The sequence below is a fragment of the Macrobrachium rosenbergii genome, chromosome 6 (genome assembly GCF_040412425.1).
Source record: "Macrobrachium rosenbergii isolate ZJJX-2024 chromosome 6, ASM4041242v1, whole genome shotgun sequence".
NCBI lineage: Eukaryota > Metazoa > Arthropoda > Malacostraca > Decapoda > Palaemonidae > Macrobrachium > Macrobrachium rosenbergii.
The window spans coordinates 3,923,777-3,946,158 of NC_089746.1; the positions used below are offsets into that span (position 1 = coordinate 3,923,777).

Below are 22,382 nucleotides of genomic sequence, written 5' to 3' on the forward strand. Positions count from 1 at the left end.
ACTCAGTTTGTTATAATTTCCATATATAATTCCAGAAAAGACTTTCCTTAGAGCTTCGGTTTGCTTTCATAATAAATGTCCATACAAGATGCTGAACTTTGCTTTCAGTTGTCCTTTTGAGTTATGCAGTTTTCTAGAAGTTTGCAGCCGGTGTAAACCAAGCTAGTCTTATGCCAGCAGGGGCTCCTTCTCCTGGAGCAGCCCTCAGGTATCTAAAAGCGAAATACCATCTATCAAATATTATATTATTAATGCTTTCGGGTCCTCAATGAAATCATAATTTTCAGGATAAAGCATAATGAAATGATAGCTAGAAAAAGGGTAGGATTTATAATATTTATTTTAATCATTTAATATCTTCTTGAAATAAAAACTGAAAATATGCAGGACCAACACAAACAAATTTTGACATTTCATTCATTGTGACACAAAGACGGGAAAACAGCGATGGAAAACTGATATTAAAACAATTGCTTTTATGATACAAGGAAGACAGAATTGTTAGAAAAAACACTCCCTCACTGTTATAAATAAATATATTTTGTAATTATTTCACAATAGCTCAAATAATGGAAGCATCAAGAAATAGTAATTATGATTTCAATAAAATGGAACGCGTCGGTGGCAAAAACAGTTTCTGGGCCATCTGCATTTTCTTCAGGTTTCAACGCTACTCTACAGAAGGCTCTTTGAATATTATTTAGAATTTAGAGTCAGAGAAAAGAACGAGAATCTTGCTGCCTAGGCCCTGACATTTACTGCACATCGTTTGTCTTTGGTTTGAAGGCAAATTTCTCTTTTATCGTCTAATCACCCTCTTAAGTAGTTTTAAAAGTGGAGGCTGGCCACATATAGTCCTGATACTATCCTAAAAGGCCAATGGCATGTAAATTTCTCCAGCATTGCGTTTTGAGTGAGTAATGCAGTTTTCACTATTGAAATCTTGCCGAGGACGCCATAAACTCAGGGAAGTCTAGCTTCCCATTTTGGTTGAAATCGAACTCCTTCATAAGGTAATCAATCTTGAAAGCCAGATCTTCCTCTGGGATAACCAGCTCGTCCTCGCCTGGAAAGGAAGGAAGCCAGAATGAACAATAAATTGAAGGGAAATCGCAAAGAAACTTCTTGAACAATAATCCATTACAGATCAGTTATGTGTCGTACTTCTTGAAGTAATTTTTGAACAACTAATTCTGAACTGCGTTCAGTGGTACAATGAACTGTTATGCAGCTAAATGGTCTACTAGCTAGCGAGGATGCAGAACGTCCCTGTGCAGAAGTCAATCTGAAATTGCGATGGAGGTCTCCCCGGGTATCCTCAGCAAACAGTGATAGACTACCTGTGATTAGTACTGGTTAATACTATGGAAAGAGATCATAGCTAAAATAAGTTGAAAATCAAACTTCATTTTACATGATATAGTCACAATACGCTCGTTTCTTTGTTAAAATGAGAGCCCAATATTCCATATTGTCTGATTTCGTTTAATATTAATATCAAGGCTATATTCTACGAATTTTGAATTCACTTTTCAATTCTTTCACGTAACAAAATTTACTTCCTAAAGCTTCTAGCTTGGTAGGACCGAGTCCAGAGGTCTCGGGCTTCTCATTCCCTTAAGCAACTTACAAAACTTTGGGCTAGGGCCCTTGATGGTAAAGCCGACCGCATCTAATCCAACCACCAACCTAGGGTCATCACAGGGAAGAGTAATATTCAAGATGTTAAACTAAATACACAGTAGCTCACGTGCTGGACATTTATGCCGTAGTAACCTAAGGATGAGCACCAGTTTTGAGTCAACTTCCAACTTTCTAATTTTTATACAGTACAGTCTTCGAATCAATCTGAAGTTGCAAAAAAAAAAAGACTCTTGGATGCTAAAGGAATTTATGGAATGCAATAGTTTCCATTACAAAGAATTATAATAAAGTTTTCATCCAAGAATTGGACACGGTATCATTCCCAGAAAAATATCGTTTAATTGCTGCTGAATTTAATTATTTAAATACTGCCACATTTTGAGTAATATTGAGTTACTTTATAAATACAATTTCATTTCCTTCTAGTGCATCACTTTCTAATCCGAAAAATAAACAAGAATCTTTTTATGCATAAAGAAGGTATCGTAACTGGCAACGTGATATTATAAAACTGCATGAGGAATGGACACTGATTTCTCTGTCAAATTTGTCAGTGATACAAAATAGATACAACAGTACCAGAATTGGAGGGTTTGCAAGTCGCACTCAATCCTCTACTGAATGAGTGACTTCTGCATGTTTTCTTCGTTTGGACCGAAGTAATAGTCACACAGTTCCGTCTTCATCTGTTTCAGCACCTATCGAATCTTTCCAAGCCTTTTAAACACTGCTAAACCTATTGCTACTAAAATAATTAGGATCTTAAATGTTTCTCGGTTACTTCCTGAAAAAATCAAGTAAATCAGTGTTATAGGAATAATTTGAAGAGAAAAAAAATTATCTGAAAATATCTGTGACAAGGTTTATCTTTTTCTTTCTTGATGATTAACAGTTATTGAATGACAAAGTTGCATCCAAACTGAAAGCTAATTTAGCATCTGTGTAACAGTGGGTTCTTCAAATGAATGTCTTGGCTAGAAAATCAGTAACTTCAGGGCTCATTTTTTTTTCATCCACCAAAAACAACAAAGATAACAATATTAACTGTCATAAATCTAAATAGTTGTATAAGTTATTATTAGAACATACTTTCTGGTCTCTTTCATTTTATTATTTTACTAACATCTACTCATTTTTATTATAAGGGATGCCATTTTCGGCCCGGAGTAGAGAAAATGGAGATAATGATGAAGGTTTAAACTTTTTTTACCTTTACTTCCCAAAACAAATGTTCACGTGCCACCAGCAAAAGTAGCAAATTACCGTGATAGAGGGACTGCATGATTTCGGTTCCATCAAGTTCCCAGTCGTTGTCATGGTCGTGAGCAACGAAGAAGTGGTATTGCTTCTCGGATTCAGACATCCCGGAGGAGTCCAGGTAGGCCTCTTCGTACAAGTGATGCTGGAGGTCATGTTCACTGAACTTCCTGTTCACATGAAAGCAAAAGTGTTTATGAACAGACAAGGACATAGTTGCAACTTCAAAGGAAAGGGAGGTAATTAGTATTGATAACATTCCAAATAAACACTTCGTGAATATATAAAAATGTATAAACGTTGCATTTAAATAAATGCAACCTCAAGTGAAAAACAAATGTGACAAACAGAACAAGAAAATACTTTTTATTTATCACTTCTCCTTCCATGTGTTTCTGTCTCCAGTTGTATTCAGAGCAGTCTTATACACCATTTGTATCTCACTTTTAAAACATTCGCGCAACTGTCCTGTTATCAGTTTTGACAAAGACACGTATCCACCAGATGCCATACGTTCTAAAGACACTAAGGCCCTGGCCCCCTTTGTTCAGATCCATATCCAATTACTAAGTAGGTCTTCACCGGTAATTTCTTAGCCGTTTCAATCTTACGGAGGTGAATAAGAATCAATGCCATTTCTTGCCATAAGCTATGCGCCATGGTCGCGCCTGAGACCATCACTTTCCACGTTTCCCATTGATTGTTTTTGTATATACTAATAAGAGTTTGGTTGTTTAGTAGAGAAAATGTGTCACTCTTACTTTTGGTTAAAATCACGGCAGCTTTTCAGTTTTTGTTCAAAGATAAATCTTATTCATAAATTCTGTCTTGCCAAATATCAGTCTCTTGATTGTTCATAACTGTAATCTTATAATAGAAAAACGAGTGTTCGCATTGAGTCTAAGAATCAACGGTAAGAATAAGTGCTTCTTCGGAAGTTTCACAAATGCGTGTTCCTTGGAAACCATGAAATCTATTATTCTTTTGATGGATACAGCACCTTGGCTGCTTGTTGCGAAAAAAGGAAAACTGTAAAGTCCACATATCCTTGACTGAAATTGGAATTTGTCTATGTGTAACGACAAAATGCAAACACACTATACCTATGGCAACACCGACTCGTGAGTTTTCTTATTCGTCATCTTTTAGATTAAGCCAGCTTGACGTCAGCACGGACCCTTGCTTCATCGGTGAAGATGGTAATGTGGATATGAATAAGCGGTCCTCTGGACTCGTCCCTTGTAGTTGCAAAAATTGAGTTATTTGTTTTTCTTGTGGCCCCTCCCTAGTCTAAATTTTGTATTTCCCTTCATGATTGGATTGTTTAACTCTTTTAGTTTATATTATTTCATATCAGTAAAAGATATTATATTAATCAACGCTGTTTTTTACTTAGACAAAATTTTTGTTTACATTATCGTTAGGGGTCTCATTTTTATGATCTTTATTAAACTCAAAATTGAGTGTCAGATTGTTATAACCTTTGATGCCTTTAGATTCTCTTTTTTAACACTGGGTTGACTTTGCTTTGAGCCTTTAGTTGACTAATTATCCCGGGTTAAGAAAAGGACAAATTAATTTTATACCATACTGATGCTTAAAACTACCGTTGCCCTCGTGATTCCTAATACCTTCTTTCATATTCTGTGAAAGACATCCAGGTAAAGTTATGGACGGGATATAAGCTTTCCTAACAATTGCCGTGCATCTAGAATTCTAGATAGTACGTAAAATATCAGCCTTCTTGAAAACGAAATTGATTTTTCACCATCTTCCAAAAAAGATAAAGGGAAACCTAACAAGAAATGCGCGTGTGAGGATATTAATATGTTATTACAGTTTGTAGCAATCTTACGAACTCAAATAACGGAATCTTATTAGCCTATGTGAGCTGATGAACAAAGGAATACAAATATTTGCAGAAATATGATTCATTATCCGATGAAAGACATTACTTTGGACGTTTAAAATATTGATAGAAAAGCGAACCTACCTCCACAGTTTTGCTATGAATTCGTAGCAGATTCATAGCAAAGACTTCAAGTAAATAGGTGAATGACTAATGTGGATATTCATATCTAGTATAATGAAGTTGTTGTCACTCCATTTTGTCAGAAGAAGAAATCACAGTTGGGAAAAAGTGCTGTATGGGAACAGTTGCTAAATCAGTTCAGGACTTCAGGTATAAGAACTTGTCTCCCTTCAGTAAAGGTGGCTAAAAGACTGAAAGGGCGCAAACTAGAAGACACTGCTGCAAAGGAAGAAAGCGACTATCATATGCAATTTTCAATCCAAGTTGATCGTGTCTTTTCTAAGAGGGTGGGCCATTTTGCTTGGCTTAAAAAGTCCTCGAAAGAAAGGCGAACAATGTCCATTTATTGCTATATTGTGTGTGGCATGAGGAGTGCTACTTATTTCTGCGTGTTTCTTTATGGAAAGGAAAATGCATTTAGATCATTCATTTCTAATCTATCTCGGGAAAAACGACTGAAAATAAAGCTAAAATATATTACTTACAAAAGCTGAGGGTTCTGTCCCTCGAGTTTTGCCTCGGGTTGGTTGGGCGCTTCAGAATGATGTGCGGGTTCGTGTTGATGTGGCACCTGTTCTAGATTACCTTGCGTCTCTTCTAGATTTTGTTGGTGTACCTGTTCTTGGTGCTGATGTGCCTGATCTTGGTGATGATGTACATGTCCTTGATGGAGATGAACATGCTCCTGGTGAGGCATATGTTCTTGCAGTATATGCTCTTGGTGTTGATGTACCTGTTCTTGGTGTTGGTGTGCTTGTTCTTGGTGATGATACACCTGCTCCTGGTGTTGATTAACATGTTCTTGGTGCTGATTTACCTGTTCCTGAGGGTGTAGCACCTGTCCGTGGTTTTCTTGCACTTGTCCCTGTTGCTCATTTATTTGGGATTCGTAAACATTACCCTGATGTTCTTGTGCCAAGGCCACCAGGGCCTTTAGCAGCACTAAAGCGAAAGATATCTCTGACAGCGTCATGGCAGCTGTGATTACCTGCAAAAGGGGATCGCTGGTTACATCTACGCTATCTTTATTCAGTGGCTTTTTTACATTTCATCAGTTTCCTGCGCCGCCTAGTTTTGGCGATGGACGTCTGGATGGAAGTATGTGTGAATGTATGAATGTAACCAAATCATTATAGAATCTACAAATATTACAGTATGTGTAAATGCGTAGGCTAATTGTGTATCAAAACTAGATACATTCTTTGGAGTAAACGGACTGAAAATAAGACGTCTAATAAATAAATATGACTATGGTTATAAAAGCAATAGCATTAGAAGAAATTAAGAAAAGGATTGCCAACCGTTCGTTTCTTTATTATCATCAACATAAAATGACCAAAGAATTCATAACAAGAAAACTAGAGCAGCGAAAGAAAAATATAGCTTCATATTAGAAAAAAAAGATTTGAAAAAATGAAGGGACATCGCTGATAAAAAGACATCGTTTCCAGAAGATGACAGTTCAGGTTCTTGCCTTTCACAGGATATGTGGGCCTGGAGGCATATAAGGGAACAAAACTGTAATTATTTTGGAAAAATCGAAGAGCTAAAACACTTCATTAAAATAGACTTATTTCTAAGCCTTGAAAAGATATTTCAGTATTATGTCCCCAGACGTCTGGAAAAAGAGATGTATTTAAAGAAAAAATGCTCTTTTTGATACTGCGCTAATCTCGACATGAGTTACATGCATTAGTTGCTTATTTAATTGAAAAGATTAAGGAGGCTCTTTGTGTAAGGATCATGGCTGTGAAGGTTTGTCATTTTGAACTTATTATTAACCTTTTCTCTAATTTTGCCCAAGTTAACTTAAGCACCTCATAATTTGTGCCAAGTACAGTTCACGTATCCAGGTAAAAAAATCACAGGTAAAAGAGTCACAGAAAAAAGTCACAGGAAAGAAAGTCACAGGAAAAAAAGTCACATTAATCTTTCCTAGGCAGTGACCCCCAGGGTTTTAACCGGGTATGCATCCACCTTTGCGGCGTGTTTAGTACAAGCCCGTTGGAGGTTACCCTAAAACATAAAAAAAGACTGTAAATATCATAAAGGTAATGACTCCCAATAAATATTAGATCTTGATAACGACACCCGAAAACCCTTGGGGTCACTGTCTATAGGAAAGATCCAAATATTGTCTGTTTTATTACTTTAATTGCTTTAATCGCCGCCATAAATTAATGTGACTTTTTTTCTGTGATTTTTATTTCTAGCCGAAATTGTAACTTTTTCCTGTGACTTTATTCCCGGTCACCCAGTTCACAAGAAAATCTTTAAGAAGCAAAACAAAAGAAACCATCACTCCACGGAGGGAAGAGGCAAACCTGAAAGCAGCTCTCACTAATTAGAGGAAGCAAGATTGTTTTAGGTACCGAAGTCCTTTTCATGAATAAGCAGCATGAATAGTTGGGAGTAATAGAACACATGCGCTTAAAGCTTATAAAGGAAAGTTCTCACAATACCCATCATTCTAAGTTCTAGAGAAATAAATCAGAGTGAACTTTCCTGTTTAAATCCACACGTATTTATGAGTTTAAAATCGTCGTCGCTAGACAAAACTGTCACAGAATGCAAAGTAGAGTTTAAAAAAGTGCAGAATTCCTGGCAGAGCTTTGAAGAGTATGTGGGCTTCATCCCTCTGAGGAGCTAACAGTATTAGGTTAAAATAACAGACAAGGGAAAGAAAGTATATTTTGTGAGCACTGGATTGCCTACCGAATGAAGATTTGGTATCTAATTTATCATGAAAAGAAATTCTTAACAGGAATCTCAGAGCTGAGGAGAATTTAATTTTGATCTAAAAGTATTACTGGGACCACAGCTTACCTGTTTTGTTCTGTCGTTTAGTTGCAAAAGTCAGTTTCTAAGTTGTACTGGTGTTCACATAACTGAAAGAACGAAAGTGCCTCTAAAGTTCTGTAAATATCTTAAATGGCGTTACAGATGCAACCACCTTAACATTTTAGTTAGTTAAGTTAGCTTATACTCCAAGGATGTTTCAGAAAAATTAATAACTTTAGTAACGTATGCTTCATAGACTTGTGCAAGAATCATTCAAACAGTCTGTAAATACCCGGACAGTTTACCGTGTTGTTCTCTTACTCTCTCTGAGTCAGTAAAACGCACTGTCCATAACTTCCTCACCTCCTGAACTTGCGACATTCTCTCTCTCTCTCTCTCAGTTGGATAAATCTCTTGATAACAACTTTCCAAGTTTTAATTTTTTGTGTCCACATTCCCATTCACACCTTAACCTCTCAGAGGGTTATAATTATCCACCGAAAAATTCTCGGATAGTTGAGTATGTGATGTTTTACCGAAGTACTTTGTCAAAAACTGTTTACCAGTGCAGCAACAATTTTATACTCTGGGCTTTTTGCATTTCAGGCTTTGTGAATTCCCTAGAACAGGAGTCATCCGGTTCACTCAGATATTCTGAAAATGTGATTACTCTGGTGCGGTGAAACTCCAGTTGATTCGTTTTCAATCTCTTTACGAGATCACTCCTCTGTTCTATGCCGTTCTTCATGAATTTGTTAAGTAATATTTAATATAAAGTTATGTAATTTGTGATTATCTTTTCTCCTTTCCTTCCATGAACAGCTTCTTTGGTGAATTAAGTGAGAAGGTGTCCACGAGAAATCCATTCAAATAAATCTAATAACATAAAAGAGAGTGAAGACGGAACTTTGACATTATTTATCGAATAAACTAAAATTCCGCAGCACCAGCCGTGTCACACATGTGCAGAAACAGAACTTGCAAGCAGTGCATCCAAGACCACCTAGAAACAATTCATCCCCTTCGCGCTCTGCACCATTCACCGTGTCTCTTCCTACCCTCGTCTCTTAACTGTCTTTGCCCCACTATTCATGACGACTTCCTCACGGTCTAGCCAGCAGTTTCTAGATATTCATGTTTTCCTACGTTTCATGACTTGAGAATTATAAACTCTTTTCACCAACATATCCTGTAATATTCACTAAATATTCTGACCCTTCTCAGTCACTTTTTTACCACCCTTTTGTCTCTTAAAATATCCTATCTCTTTTTCCTCACATACTACATCAACAGTTTATCTCAGCAGCTTCCACATTTATTTTTTTATTCCCATTCAGCATCCACAGTTCGTAAAGAACAGTTGGTTCAAGAGTTCCTTTATAAAATCCAGTATTTCTCTACCACGACACTTTTCTTCTCGTCCAAACCTGTTGCGGAGATCCTGTACCTCCCTTATCCCATATATCTTGTGATTCTCTCCTCTAATCACCGTCCATACTACGTTTATCGCAGTGCCCCCCTCTGAGTGACGTTGGTCGCAAGGATTCATGTTCAACACTTATTTTACAGATACTTTCACTCCTACAAACATTTTTGCAACTTCTCTTTATTTCTAAAATTTCCCACTTTATCTTTTGCCAACAACTACTCCACATTCCTTTATCCAATAATCCAATAAATTTTCACTTAACATCTCTTATCCTCGCATCTCTACACCAGTTAGAGTACTAAGCAGTCGTAGAGACATTACACACCCTTTATTAATACATACTTGTTCAGCAGCTCTTGTATTCTAATTGCATGCAGTTGCGCCACGGGAAAAAATGGAATACTCGACATAACTCCTGACTGGTTTCGTCGTTAGTTTTTAAAGATGTCTTCAAGAGACTGATACATAATAGGAGAAATTCACATTACATATGATAGGATGGCAGTACAAACGAACACACAGGCGGTTGAAAAAGTGTTCGCACCTGACAGGAGGAAGGGAGGAGCACTAAACTCAGTTCTGACCGAGGTCAGTGCTCCGTTATTGAGTCTGGTTTTTCCGCGCAGGTGGGCTCACACCTTTACTATCAAGTCAAGACAAACAACCGTCCTGAAAAGCTACACATTTTACTTATTGCTTTTGAACAAATGAATCAAGCTTATACATTCCCATGCTAATATTCGTGTTCTTACAAAAAGCTTTCTTTTATAAAGTGGATCAAGATATAGTTCTTTCCAACTTATTATTAAAATAAACCAGCTTTTTGGCGTGTGTCCAGTTGATAGTCTGATTGGTTTCAATAACATGAATGACCCTGCTAGGTTCTCTTGTGTCCATTTTCTTTGCCAATGATTTTTTAAATTTGACATATAAAAATTGTCACATGACTTATATGGGATTTGATATGCACATCCCTTAGGGAGTTCTTTATAATTACTTATTTCATTGTATTATTGTTCTTATGCCACGATAACTCTAAAGCTCCTAGGGAGATAGGAAAGATATTTAGAAATATTGCCACAGGGTTTTTTGTGTTCATGTTTCGCTGTTTTAATGTCAAGTTTTATTGTCAAGTCTTTAGTAATAAAATATCAGGCTATATGCAGCACTCTCCTGTATTCCACGTGATATCGATTTCTTCATCAATATACTCAGGGTTTCATACACGAACCCTCTGAAAAAGGATGTGAAAACTAATATTTTTACATCAATGTTATGGCCAGAATTCAATGTACATAGAAATATTAGTAGGTTTTCTGTATACGCTAGATTTAAACCCATCGTCATTTCTGTGTATTAGGTCATCCAAAAAAGGTAGGTTATCCAAAGAAGGTAGGTTACGGTCTTTTTCCAAAAAGGGTAGCTTACCGTCTTTTTCTAAAAAGGGTAGGTTACCGTTTTTTCCAAAAAAGGTAGGTTAGTCTTTTTCTAAAAAGGGTAGTTTACCGTTTTTTCCAAAAAGGGCGGTTTAAAGTCTTTTTCTAAAATGGGTAGTTTACCGTTTTTTCCAAAAAGGGTAGGTTACCATCTTTTTCCAAAGAGGGTAGGTTACGGGCTTTTTCCAAAAAGGGTGGGTTACCGTCTTGTTCTATACAGGGTAGGTAACCGTCTTTTTCTAGAAAGGGTAGTTTACCGTTTTTTCCAAAAAGGGCAGGTTACCGTCTTTTTCCAAAAAGGGTAGGTTACCGTCTTTTTCCAGAAAGGGTAGGTTACCGTCTTTTTCCAAAAAGGGTAGGTTACCGTCTTTTTCCAGAAAGGGTAGGTTACCGTCTTTTTCCAAAAAGGGTAGGTTACCGTCTCTTTCCAAAAGGGGTAGATTATGGTATTTTTCAAAAAGGGTAGGTTACCGTCTTTTTCCAAAAGGGGTAGATTATGGTATTTTTTCAAAAAGGGTAGGTTACCGTCTTTTTCAAAAAGGGTAGATTATGGTATTTTTCAAAAAGGGTAGGTTACCGTCTTTTTCCAAAAGGGTAGATTATGGTATTTTTCAAAAAGGGTAGGTTACCGTCTTTTTCCAAAAGGGGGTAGATTATGGTATTTTTTTCCAAAAGGGTAGGTTACCGTCTTTTTCCAAAAGGGGTAGATTATGGTATTTTTTCAAAAAGGGTAGGTTACCGTCTTTTTCCAAAAGGGGTAGATTATGGTATTTTTTCAAAAAGGGTAGGTTACCGTCTTTTTCCAAAAGGGGTAGATTATGGTATTTTTTCAAAAAGGGTAGGTTACCGTCTTTTTCAAAAAGGGGTAGATTATGGTATTTTTTCAAAAAGGGTAGGTTACCGTCTTTTTCCAAAAGGGGTAGATTATGGTATTTTTTCAAAAAGGGTAGGTTACCGTCTTTTTCCAAAAGGGGTAGATTATGGTATTTTTCCAAAAAGGGTAGGTTACCGTCTTTTTCCAAAAGGGGTAGATTATGGTATTTTTCCAAAAAGGGTAGGTTACCGTCTTTTTCCAAAAGGGGTAGATTATGGTATTTTTCAAAAAGGGTAGGTTACCGTCTTTTTTTCAAAAGGGGTAGATTATGGTATTTTTTCAAAAGGGTAGGTTACCGTCTTTTTCCAAAAGGGTAGATTATGGTATTTTTTCAAAAAAGGGTAGGTTACCGTCTTTTTCCAAAAGGGGTAGATTATGGTATTTTTCCAAAAGGGTAGGTTACCGTCTTTTTCCAAAAGGGGTAGATTATGGTATTTTTCAAAAAGGGTAGGTTACCGTCTTTTTCCAAAAGGGGTAGATTATGGTATTTTTCAAAAGGGTAGGTTACCGTCTTTTTTTCCAAAAGGGGTAGATTACAGTATTTTTTCAAAAAGGGTAGGTTACCGTCTTTTTCCAAAAGGGGTAGATTATGGTATTTTTCAAAAAGGGTAGGTTACCGTCTTTTTCCAAAAGGGTAGATTATGGTATTTTTTTCAAAAGGGTAGGTTACCGTCTTTTTCCAAAAGGGGTAGATTATGGTATTTTTTTTCAAAAGGGTAGGTTACCGTCTTTTTCCAAAAGGGGTAGATTATGGCATTTTTTCAAAAGGGTAGGTTACCGTCTTTTTCCAAAGGGGTAGATTATGGTATTTTTCCAAAAGGGTAGGTTACCGTCTTTTTCCAAAAGGGGTAGATTATGGTATTTTTTCAATAAGGGTAGGTTACCGTCTTTTTCCAAAAGGGGTAGTTTATGGTATTTTTTCAAAAAGGGTAGGTTACCGTCTTTTTCAAAAAGGGGTAGATTATGGTATTTTTTCAAAAAGGGTAGGTTACCATCTTTTTCCAAAAGGGGTAGATTATGGTATTTTTTCAAAAAGGGTAGGTTACCGTTTTTTTCTAAAAAGGGTAGGTTACCGTCTTTTTCTATAAATGGTAGTTTACCATTTTTTCCGAAAAGGGTATGTTAGGCCTACCATCTTTTTCCAGAAAGGGTAGGTTACCATCTTTGTCTAAAAAGGGTAGGTTACCATCTTTTTCCAAAAAGGGTAGGTTACTGTTTTTTTCTAAAAAGGGTAGTTTACCATTCTTTCCAAAAAGGGTAGGTTATCGACTTTTCTAAAAAGGGTAGTTTACCGTTTCTTCCTAAAAGGGTGGGTTACAGTCTTTTTCTAAAAAAGGGTAGGTTACCATCTTCTTCCAGAAATGGTAGGTTACCATCTTTTTCCAAAAAGGTTACATTACTGACTTTTTCCAAAAAGGGTAGGTTACCGTCTTTTTCCAAAAAGGGCAGGTTACTGTCTTTTTCTAAAAAGGGTAGGTTGCCATCTTTTTCCAAAAGGGTTAGATTACTGACTTTTTCCAAAAAGGGTATGTTACCGTCTTTTCCAGAAAGGGTAGGTTACCGTCTTTTTCTAAAAGGGGTAGGTTACCGTCTTTTTCCAAAAAAGGGTGTTACAGTTTTTTCCAGAAAGTATAGGTTACCGTCTTTTTCCAAAAAGGGTAGGTTACCGTCTTTTTCCAAAAAGGGTAGGTTACCATCTTTTTCCTGAAAGGTTAGGTTACCGTCTTTTCCCAAAAAGGGTAAGTTATCGTCTTTTTCCAAAAAGGGTAGGTTACAGTCTTTTTCCTAAAAGGGTAGGTTACAGTCTTTTTCCTAAAAGGGTAGGTTACCATATTTTTCCGAAAAGGGTAGGTTACCATCTTTTTCCAGAAAGGGTAGGTTACCATCTTTTCTAAAAAGGTTAGTTACCGCCTTTTTCCAAAAAGGGTAGGTTACCGTTTTTTCCAAAAAGGGTAGGTTACCATCTTTTTCCGAAAAGGGTAAGTTGCTGTCTTTTTTCAAAAAGGGTAGGTTACTGTCTTAGGTTACCATCTTTTTCTCAAAAGGGTAGTTTACTGTTTTTTCCGAAAAGGGTAGGTTACCGTCTTTTTCTAAAAGGGTAGGTTCCCGTCTTTTTCCAAAAAGGGTAGGTTATCGTCTTTTTCTACAAAGGATAGGTTACCATCTTTTCCTAAAAAGGGTAGGTTACCATCTTTTTCCCAAAAGGGTAGGTTACCATTTTTTCCCAAAAGGGTAGGTTATCGTCTTTTTCCAGAAAGGGTAGGTTACCGTCTTTTTCTAATAATGGTAGGTTACCATCTTTTCTCAAAAAGGGTAGGTTACCATCTTTTCCCAAAAAGGGTAGTTACCATCTTTTCTCAAAAAGGGTAGGTTACCATCTTTTCCCAAAAAGAGTAGGTTATCGTCTTTTTCCAAAAAGAGTAGGTTACCGTCTTTTCCAAAAAGGGTAGGTTACTGTCTTTTTCCAAAAAGGGTAGGTTACTATCTTTTCCCAAAAAGGCAAAAAGGGTAAGTTACCATCATTTTCCAGAAAGGTAGGTTACCGTCTTTTTTCCAAAAGGGTAGGTTACCTTCTTTTTCTAAAAAGGGTAGGTTACCTTCTTTTTCTAAAAAGGGTAGGTTACCTTCTTTTTCCAAAAGGGTAGGTTACCTTCTTTTTCCTAAAAAGGGTAGGTTATCATCATCTTTTTCCAAAATTGGCTAGGTTACTGTCTTTTTCCAAGATGGGTAGGTTACCGTCTTTTTCTAAAAAGGGTAGGTTACTGTCTTTTTCCAGAAAGGGTAGGTTACTGTCTTTTTCCAGAAAGGGTAGGTTACCATCTTTTTCAAAAAGGGTAGGTTACCGTCTTTTTCTAAAAAGGGTAGCTTACTGTTTTTTGCCAAAAGGGTAGGTTACCATTTTTTCCCAAAAAGGGTAGGTTACCGTCTTTTACCAGAAAGGGTAGGTTACCATTTTTTCCCAAAAAGGGTAGGTTACGTCTTTTTCCAACAAGGGTAGGCTACCGTCTTTTTCCAAAAAGGGTAGGCTACCGTCTTTTTCCAAAAAGGGTAGGTTACCATCTGTTTCTTAAAAGGGTAGGTTGCCATCTTTTTCTAAAAAGGGTAGGTTACCGTCTTTTTCCAAAAAGGGTAGGTTACCATCTTTTCCCAAAAAGGATAAGTTACCGTCTTTTCCCAAAAAGGGTAGGTTACCGTATTTTCCCAAAAAGGGTAGGTTACTGTCTTTTTCCAAAAAGGGTAAGTTACCGTCTTTTCCCAAAAAGGGTAGGTTACCACCTTTCCAAAAAAGGGTAGGTTACCGTCTCTTTCTAAAAAGGGTAGGTTACTGTCTTTTTCCAAAAAGGGTAGGTTACCATCTTTTCCCAAAAAGGGTAGGTTACGTCTTTTTCCAAAAAGGGTAGGCTACCGTCTTTTTCCAAAAAGGGTAGGTTACTATCTTTTTCTTAAAAGGGTGGGTTACCATCTTTTTCTAAAAAGGGTAGGTTATCATCTTTTTCTAAAAAGGGTAGGTTATCATCTTTTTCTAAAAAGGGTAGGTTATCATCTTTTTCTAAAAAGGGTAGGTTGCAATCTTTTTCTAAAAAGGGTAAGTTACCAACTTTTTCCAAAATGGCTAGGTTACCGTCTTTTTCTAAAAAGGGTAGGGTACCGCTTTTTTCCAAAAAGTAGGTTACCCTTTTAGAACCAGACGGTAACTTTTAGAAACAGACGGTAACCTTCCCTTTATGGAAAAATGCAGTGTGGGTCTTCCAGCTCTTCTGGTCTCCAGATGAGCCCAGCTGGCAATATTATATACTATTCTCCATGAGCTGTGGGAAGGACAAATCCAAGAAGCCTCAGTCTCACTTCCCTTATTATCTAATCTTTACACGAGCCTTCGTAATTTTTTTTTTTATGGTCCCTTCTAACTATCTGGCCTCAGGCTCCTAATGCTCTTCCTAAGTTTTCTTCTCAAATCATTAAAATCTTTTAAATATAGTTTCGTTGTGACACCATAATTCATGCCCTACAGCGATACAGATCGTACTTAAGTTATGTATAATCTTATTGTCATACGCAGTTTCAGCCCATTTGCATTGCAGGTCTTATTTACCTTGCTCGTTGTCAGATTTTCCTTTTTATGTATTTCACTGAATTCCAGATCAAGAGAACCTATGCTAGTTATTATCACAAAGATTCAACCTCATTAATCCTTTCTACATTTACTGTTACTTCATCCCTCTGGGCATACTCAGTCCTCATTACTTCAATTTTCATATTCATTTTGAGGCACATCTCTCTGGATGTATGACGCATTCTATTAAGCAAATTTTGTAAATCTTGTGGTGTTTTGTTGATTAAAACAGCATCCTCTGCAAATTCTAAGTCGGTCTAATCTAAATCATCACTCCAGTTTATTGCAAATTCATCCCATCCACCTATTCAGCTACTTTGTTCATGGATATCCTAAATTAGCTTTACATGTTTAGCGGGCATGCCATTATGACGCTAGACCTTACATGATATTGGTCTTTGGGCGCAGGTAACTGCCTTCTTAAACCAACAAAAGCCATCAGAATAAGATTTTTAAATTCTATATACTACTGTGCAATCTCTTGATAATAACATTCTGTCTTCACAATTTCTGTGTTTTTTAAAACCACCTTGTTCATTTCTAAACATTTTATCATTTACTTTTTCCCCAGCCTAATGCATAGTTGCATTACAAACAACACAAGTTACTACATTCAACCTGGTCATCTTTTTTTAAGCACCTTAACTGTAACTTCCAGTTCCCGATCATCACGCTTTGCGTCCTCACCTTAACTGTAACTTCCAGTTCCCGATCATCACGCTTTGCGTCCTCATTTCATATCCTGCAAGACAGGCTAGTTAGTTTATGAGCTGTAATTTTATTTCAGCTAAAATCATCTCTGGAGTTATTCCACCATAGGCTGGTGTTTTCCAAATCCTTGGTGATTTTACTATTGATTTCACATCAAGAGCTTGGAACTCATAAATACTGAAGTCTCCATCAGCTTCTGATATATGAATCAAATTATCCCACCCTCATCTTTATCCTGGTCTCAGAAAAATGATCAGTTCAGGGATGTCTTTTCTTTTCTTCTGATGTTATTATCTATTGATACATCCATCCATTTGATAGGTATTTTCCTCTAATTCTTTCAGTGCATTTATATTTCATTAATAATTCTGTGGGCTTCCGTAAAGACAGTACCACCCTCTGAATAAATGGCTTTGTCAACATTATGAGACTCTTTGCCCAAATAGCCTCTCTTATGTGTCCTTGGCTTGAGTACCTAACACATTCTACCGTTCCTTCTTTGTCTCCTTCCTAAAATTTGTCTACATGTACCTTGAGCTTTTGTTTTTTTCTTATTGTAACCTAAGTCTAGTCCAAGGGGTCCATCTTTTTATCCCATGTAAATAATATTGTTGTTGATTTTATTATTGTTTATTGCTCCGTTGATTTTTACTATGCTGCTGTTGTTGAGTCTAGTTATTAGCTTTGCTACTAACTTCATGTTGTTAATTTTAATTCTTTCGTGAGATATTGAGCTGAACCCTGAGCCTGTTACTCATTAATATAAGAAAAATTACAGAGTACATCACTCAAATATTTGAGGATTAAGATTAAATATTCTTGATCTCCAGAGTTGTGCCTGTAACTACGATTTGATGTTTTTATCTGAGACACTTGTAAGTAGTAACAAGTCAAAGGTTGAGTTTTCAGTCCCTGGGTTTGATGTCCTTGACTATTTATTGTCGTAACATCTCCACGCGCAGGGTATGGCTGTATACACTAAATCTGGACGACTTATTTATCGTCAGAAAATCTTGGAGTGTAGTTGCCATGAAATTCTTTGTTTGAAGATTTTCAGTGTTCTACAATGGTTATGTATTTGCTGTTTACTGCAGTTCAAATATGGGCGATTCTATATATTCTTGGAGAAGATTATTATGGCTCAGTCTCAGGATTCAAAACTTCATTGGTTATTTGTGGAGACTACAAAGCAAAACGCAGTGAGCGGCTTAATCCACTTCCCACAAATCAACATAGCTGGTCTCCTTTTAAGTTCTGTGTATTCTCCATTTTTGTCCAGCTAAATGAGGAACCCTCGCAAATTTCTGGTAACAGATCAGAACTCATATTCACAGATGTTCCAGCTATTGTCAGGTCCAATGTCTGTGAACATTGCGCCATTCAGATGGACATATCTGTCAATCAGTATATTTCTAATGCCACCATTGGAAAAGTGGTCAAGCTAAAATCTAGAGCCAATTGGGATTGCATTATTGAAGCTTGTCTGACACTTAATACTTCAGATGCCATATCAGATCCAGATCCCAAGAAGTTAAATGAAACGCTGATGGCTATTTTAGTAAGGTATCTTCCTAGAGAGGCTGTCAAATTCAGGACAAATGACCAGCCATGATTAGATGGTACATGTAGATGCGCCTACCATGACAAACAGACCAAATTGAACACATGGAGACAAAATCGTTCAAATGAAAACTACACCATTTTACTGAGTCTTGCCGTGCTGCAAATAGAATTTACCATATAGCTGAGAGAAATTAGAATAATTTAGAATAATTCAGTATAGAGGAAACTTGAAGGAATTACTCAGCCTCATCTGTGGTAGACCAAATTGGCACTATCTATCTTTGGGTCAGGCTCGTCTTCCATTCCACCACTACTAACAGATGAAGGTAGATTGGTTACTGGCCCTAAGGAAAAGGCTGAACTGCTTCATCGAGCTTTTGAAGCTAAGCAATCAGCTGAGGATGTCCCTCTCCCTGATACTTGTCATCGTGAACACTGTTCTCGCAAAATTTGCATTTTTCTCTAGGGATGTTAAGAAAATTCTTGATAATCGCGGTAGCTGGGGTGGAGAAGATCCTGATGGTTTCTTCCTTTTTTTTGTAGATTCAATAGAATTTTAGATCAACTTAGTATCTTTGTGGATGAGTGCAAACTTAGTAATATAGTACCTGTTCCAAAGAATGGCATATCTGCAGACTGTAGTAACTACAGGCCAATTTCTATTCTCCATGTTTATAGGAAGCAGTTAGGCACCTGTGAGCTCTCTTAGATTTGAAATGCCATTTGCAAGACAACCTGACAAGAGTTTTGAGTGTAGAGTAATTTAAGTATATTTTATTGCTGCTTTTGATTTACTAAATCACAAGGCACTTATAAACTGCAGGATCTTGGATGGGTGGATATGTTTTAGGTAGGCAGCAGCGAGTTGTTGTTGATGGGATCTTGAGCAAACCAAGACCTATTGTGTCTGGAGTTCCATAGGGTAGTGTTCTTGGTCCATTGTTATTTTCTGTGTATGCAAGTGATATGGGTGTTGACCTGGGAAACAAGATTGTCCAGTATGTTGATGACGCAACACTTGTGGGTGTAGTAAAGTCTCCACTTATGCGAAATAAAGGTACCCTCAGTCTCAATCGTGACATGGAGCAAATTAGTGAATAGCGTAGTCGGTGGGGTATGAGGCTGAAATCCAGTAAATCAACAGCACTATTGATTAGCAGATACCATTCAGGTTTCCACCCTATCCTCCCCTTCAGGCGGATGGGACTCTGCTGAATGAGTCTGCAGCTTTAACCATTCTTGATGTAACTTTTGACTCACATCTTACCTTTGAGAAACATCTAATGAAGTGTCAGCAAATGCTGTACAAAAGTTAGTTATTGTATGTAAGGCCTCATTTATTTATGATAGCAATAAAATCGATGTAGCCTGTTTTAGGTAATTTGTCCTTTCGGTGTGGATGTCTGCTCCCCTCAGAAATTTATCTCTTTTAGATAGAGTGGTTAGTATTGGTGGGTTGTGTTTCTCAATAGTATCATTATGACTTGGACCATCGACGGGCGTTCTCTTGTTCGTCAGTTTTTCATGCTGTATTTTAACAGAGATCTTTCACATTCACAACTGGTCCCTGATCCTCCTTTCCTGCAGAGAGCAACCAGATTTGCTGAACAGTAGCACCGATATGCAGTAAGTGTTTAGCCTCGCTGTCGAAATTTTCAGTTCCAGAGGTCCTTTATTTCTCACATCGTTGGACTGTGGAACGGTCTCCCTGAGGATGTCGTGCAATTGGAACTTCAAAAGTTCAATCGAAGATGCAGTGCATTATTATCCTAATACAATTCTCCTTGTATTTTAATAATTTACTCACATTTTTCTATAGTTATTTATTAATTTGTTAATTTATTCTTTTCTTTTTTGATAAGTGCTTTTTTCTAGGTTTCCCATTACCTTCTGTAACTTCTTTCTAATGAACACCATATTCGTTGGCCACTGTGGGTTGGTTCATATCAACAGGGTTCATCTGAATAATAATAATAATAATAATAATAATAATAATAATAATAATAATAATAATAATAATAATAATAATAATAATAATAATGTCTCGGCACTTCTCTTCCAGCAGGTTGGTGTACATTCCTGATGTTTAAAAACCAGTTCTCATTCGTTGTCCGCCCTCCTAGATATGGTTTTTAGAACTACAAATATAAATCGAAATTGAATTGTAAAAGGCCTCAAGTGTTCATCTTTAAGAAAGTATGTTGCATTTAAACTAGACACTGCCAACTTTTCAAACGGATGTTTTTAATGTCAGCTTTAGTGTAGCAATGAGAAGTTGGGAATCACTGACGACATCTGCTTCTCAGTAGCTCCTGATTTTCATCAATGTTCTTTCTTCTCTTGATTCATGGCTATGTGATCTATTTGGTCTCTGTGACCGCCATCTTGAGGTGGTCAAGTGTACTAATTGATGTCTTTTTTGTTGGAAAAGTCTACATCCAATTATCAAATTACTTTTAGCTCAAAAACAATAAATTGCATCCTATGGCCGCTTGCAGTCTCTCCCAGGCCTTCCCTCTCCAAGACTCCATCCATACCTTCATTGCTTCTACCAACTTTCGTATTCATATCACCAACAATTGTACTCTTGTCTTTTTTTCCAATTTCATATATAACATTCCGCACTTCATAAAATTCCTCTCGGTATGTAGCACTCTATAGCACTCATCTTGTACTATTTTGATTTGTAGCTTACATATGGATTTCTAAATTTGTAAATTAAAATTTAAGAATTAAGGTTAGAATTGGAATTATTGAAAACTCGCTTCATCTGCATCTTGTTTCATAGGTCTTACTTACAACTTACTATGAAAATTTTATTATCATGATCATTCTTGCCGAAAGTTTAATATGTATGAAGTGACCCAAAATCCTTTCGTACATCTGTAACTTGGTTTCTTTTACTGAAGAATATTAAAGGAATCTTCGCGGTGTGCAAGTTTTTGTTGAGAAATTGTTTGATTAAAATGTTAAAATGAGTGTACTCAATTTATTATAACTTTGGCTTGCGATTTCAATTTATGATAATTTTTTTGACAATTCTTTTTACCAGAATGTTAAAATAAAGCAAAATTCATACTTACGCTTAGCGGCTTGTATGCCATAACACCTTAGCAAACACTACCACGCGATCTCGCCTGATCACTCACTTTTAAGATTAGAATGAAATGCTCACGAAGTCTGGGACAGTTACTAAGTCTGTTTTTACCTAATAATGGGAGCTTCTGCTAAACGAACGAATTTCTAAAACTTTGCAATGAATATTTTTCCGTCGTTGCCAAAGCTGTTGCTCTGATGAAACTGAGCTGGCAGGTGTTGGACGAGGATCAATACCAGACATTCACCTTTCATCACAGGTGCTATTAACACCTGTTAAAACCTGTGAGCAACACTTGCCTTTCTTATTTTCGTACTCGACAGCAACTTTAATATATAAACACTCAAACATTCGATATAAATAAATCCCTCAAACATTCTTAGTACATAAATAAGGTGAATATGCTTATGAGGACGTCACCTATTTACTGCACCACCTAGTTATTATTATTATCGCTAAGAAAGAACGAAAATTCACATGGAAGCAGCCTAAAAGACAACCAACCGTTGAAACGCAATCTTACGTATTAGAAAGCTTTGTGGGTGAAAAAAAAAGTTAACAGGAAGAATAAAATAAAAAAAATACTCACAATCACTGGCATCAATAAAACTAGTCGTTTAATAGGTGTCACTTCATTCATTATAAAAAATATAAGGGACCATTTGCGAGATTTACGAAATAATTATCTGGAATCTTGCAATTATTTAATATTAGCTGTCAAAGAAGCAATATCAAACATACTGCAATTTGTTAAACCTGGGAAGTTTACTAACATAGATATATTTGTCACTTATAAGCTATAGCTCTATTGCAAAGTTTTCATTGTAGATTTTGATCACTTGAGGGCAAAAAGCTATCGAGATCTCATTGTTAATTCATTTTTATGGATACACCTGTTTGTATAATCACCTGGCGTCGTTACGCAAAATGTAAATTACTTGTGGTGTTTTATAAAAAGGCATCAATCGTTAAAGACAACACGGCAACTGAAAAACACGTCCATACTAACCCCAAGAAACAGAAATAACAAAAAGGCACTCTCGTAAGTCAAGGTCATGGCAAGGTATCAGCAAAACCCAAAGGGAAAGATAAAATAAGGAATTTGAATATGTGCCTGACAGATTTATACAACAGTTCTGTCTCATTTTGAATTAAACGGAAGAGAATATCTCCAAAACAGATGAATGTGGATTTAATGGGAATTATAGTGTATATCCCTTGAAGAACTGCTGCTTTCAATGACATTAAGTGAGGATGCCACACGTATTATGACCTTTTACAACGCTGCACCAGGACGGTGTGGTCACGACAAAAATGAGAAGCGGAGCAGAGTTCGTTTGGAACCTCAACACTTTTGAATCTTATATATTTCTTGGGTATTTGCGTTGTTTTCTGACGTTTTATTGCCACTGTCATTTGCTACTCAAGATGAATTTCTTGGAAC

At 36.7% G+C, this 22,382-nt stretch overlaps 1 protein-coding gene across 2 annotated transcripts; it reads right to left on the reverse strand.

Moving 5' to 3' along the window:
• Positions 1-322: 322 nt before the first annotated feature.
• Positions 323-21,158, reverse strand: LOC136839119 (sex-determining region Y protein-like). 2 transcript variants are annotated; one of them, XM_067104780.1, is made up of 5 exons: positions 20,925-21,143; positions 7,760-7,821; positions 5,419-5,921; positions 2,908-3,071; positions 323-1,066 (listed from the first exon to the last, which is right to left on the reverse strand). In XM_067104780.1, exons 3-5 carry the CDS (start codon positions 5,904-5,906, stop codon positions 933-935), a joined length of 786 nt encoding a protein of 261 aa, XP_066960881.1. In that variant the 5' UTR covers positions 5,907-5,921; positions 7,760-7,821; positions 20,925-21,143; the 3' UTR covers positions 323-932. The 2 variants fall into 2 exon arrangements, with proteins under 2 accessions (XP_066960881.1, XP_066960880.1); XM_067104779.1 differs by lacking the exon at positions 7,760-7,821 and having other exon boundaries at positions 20,925-21,158.
• Between the last annotated feature and the right edge of the window lie 1,224 nt (positions 21,159-22,382).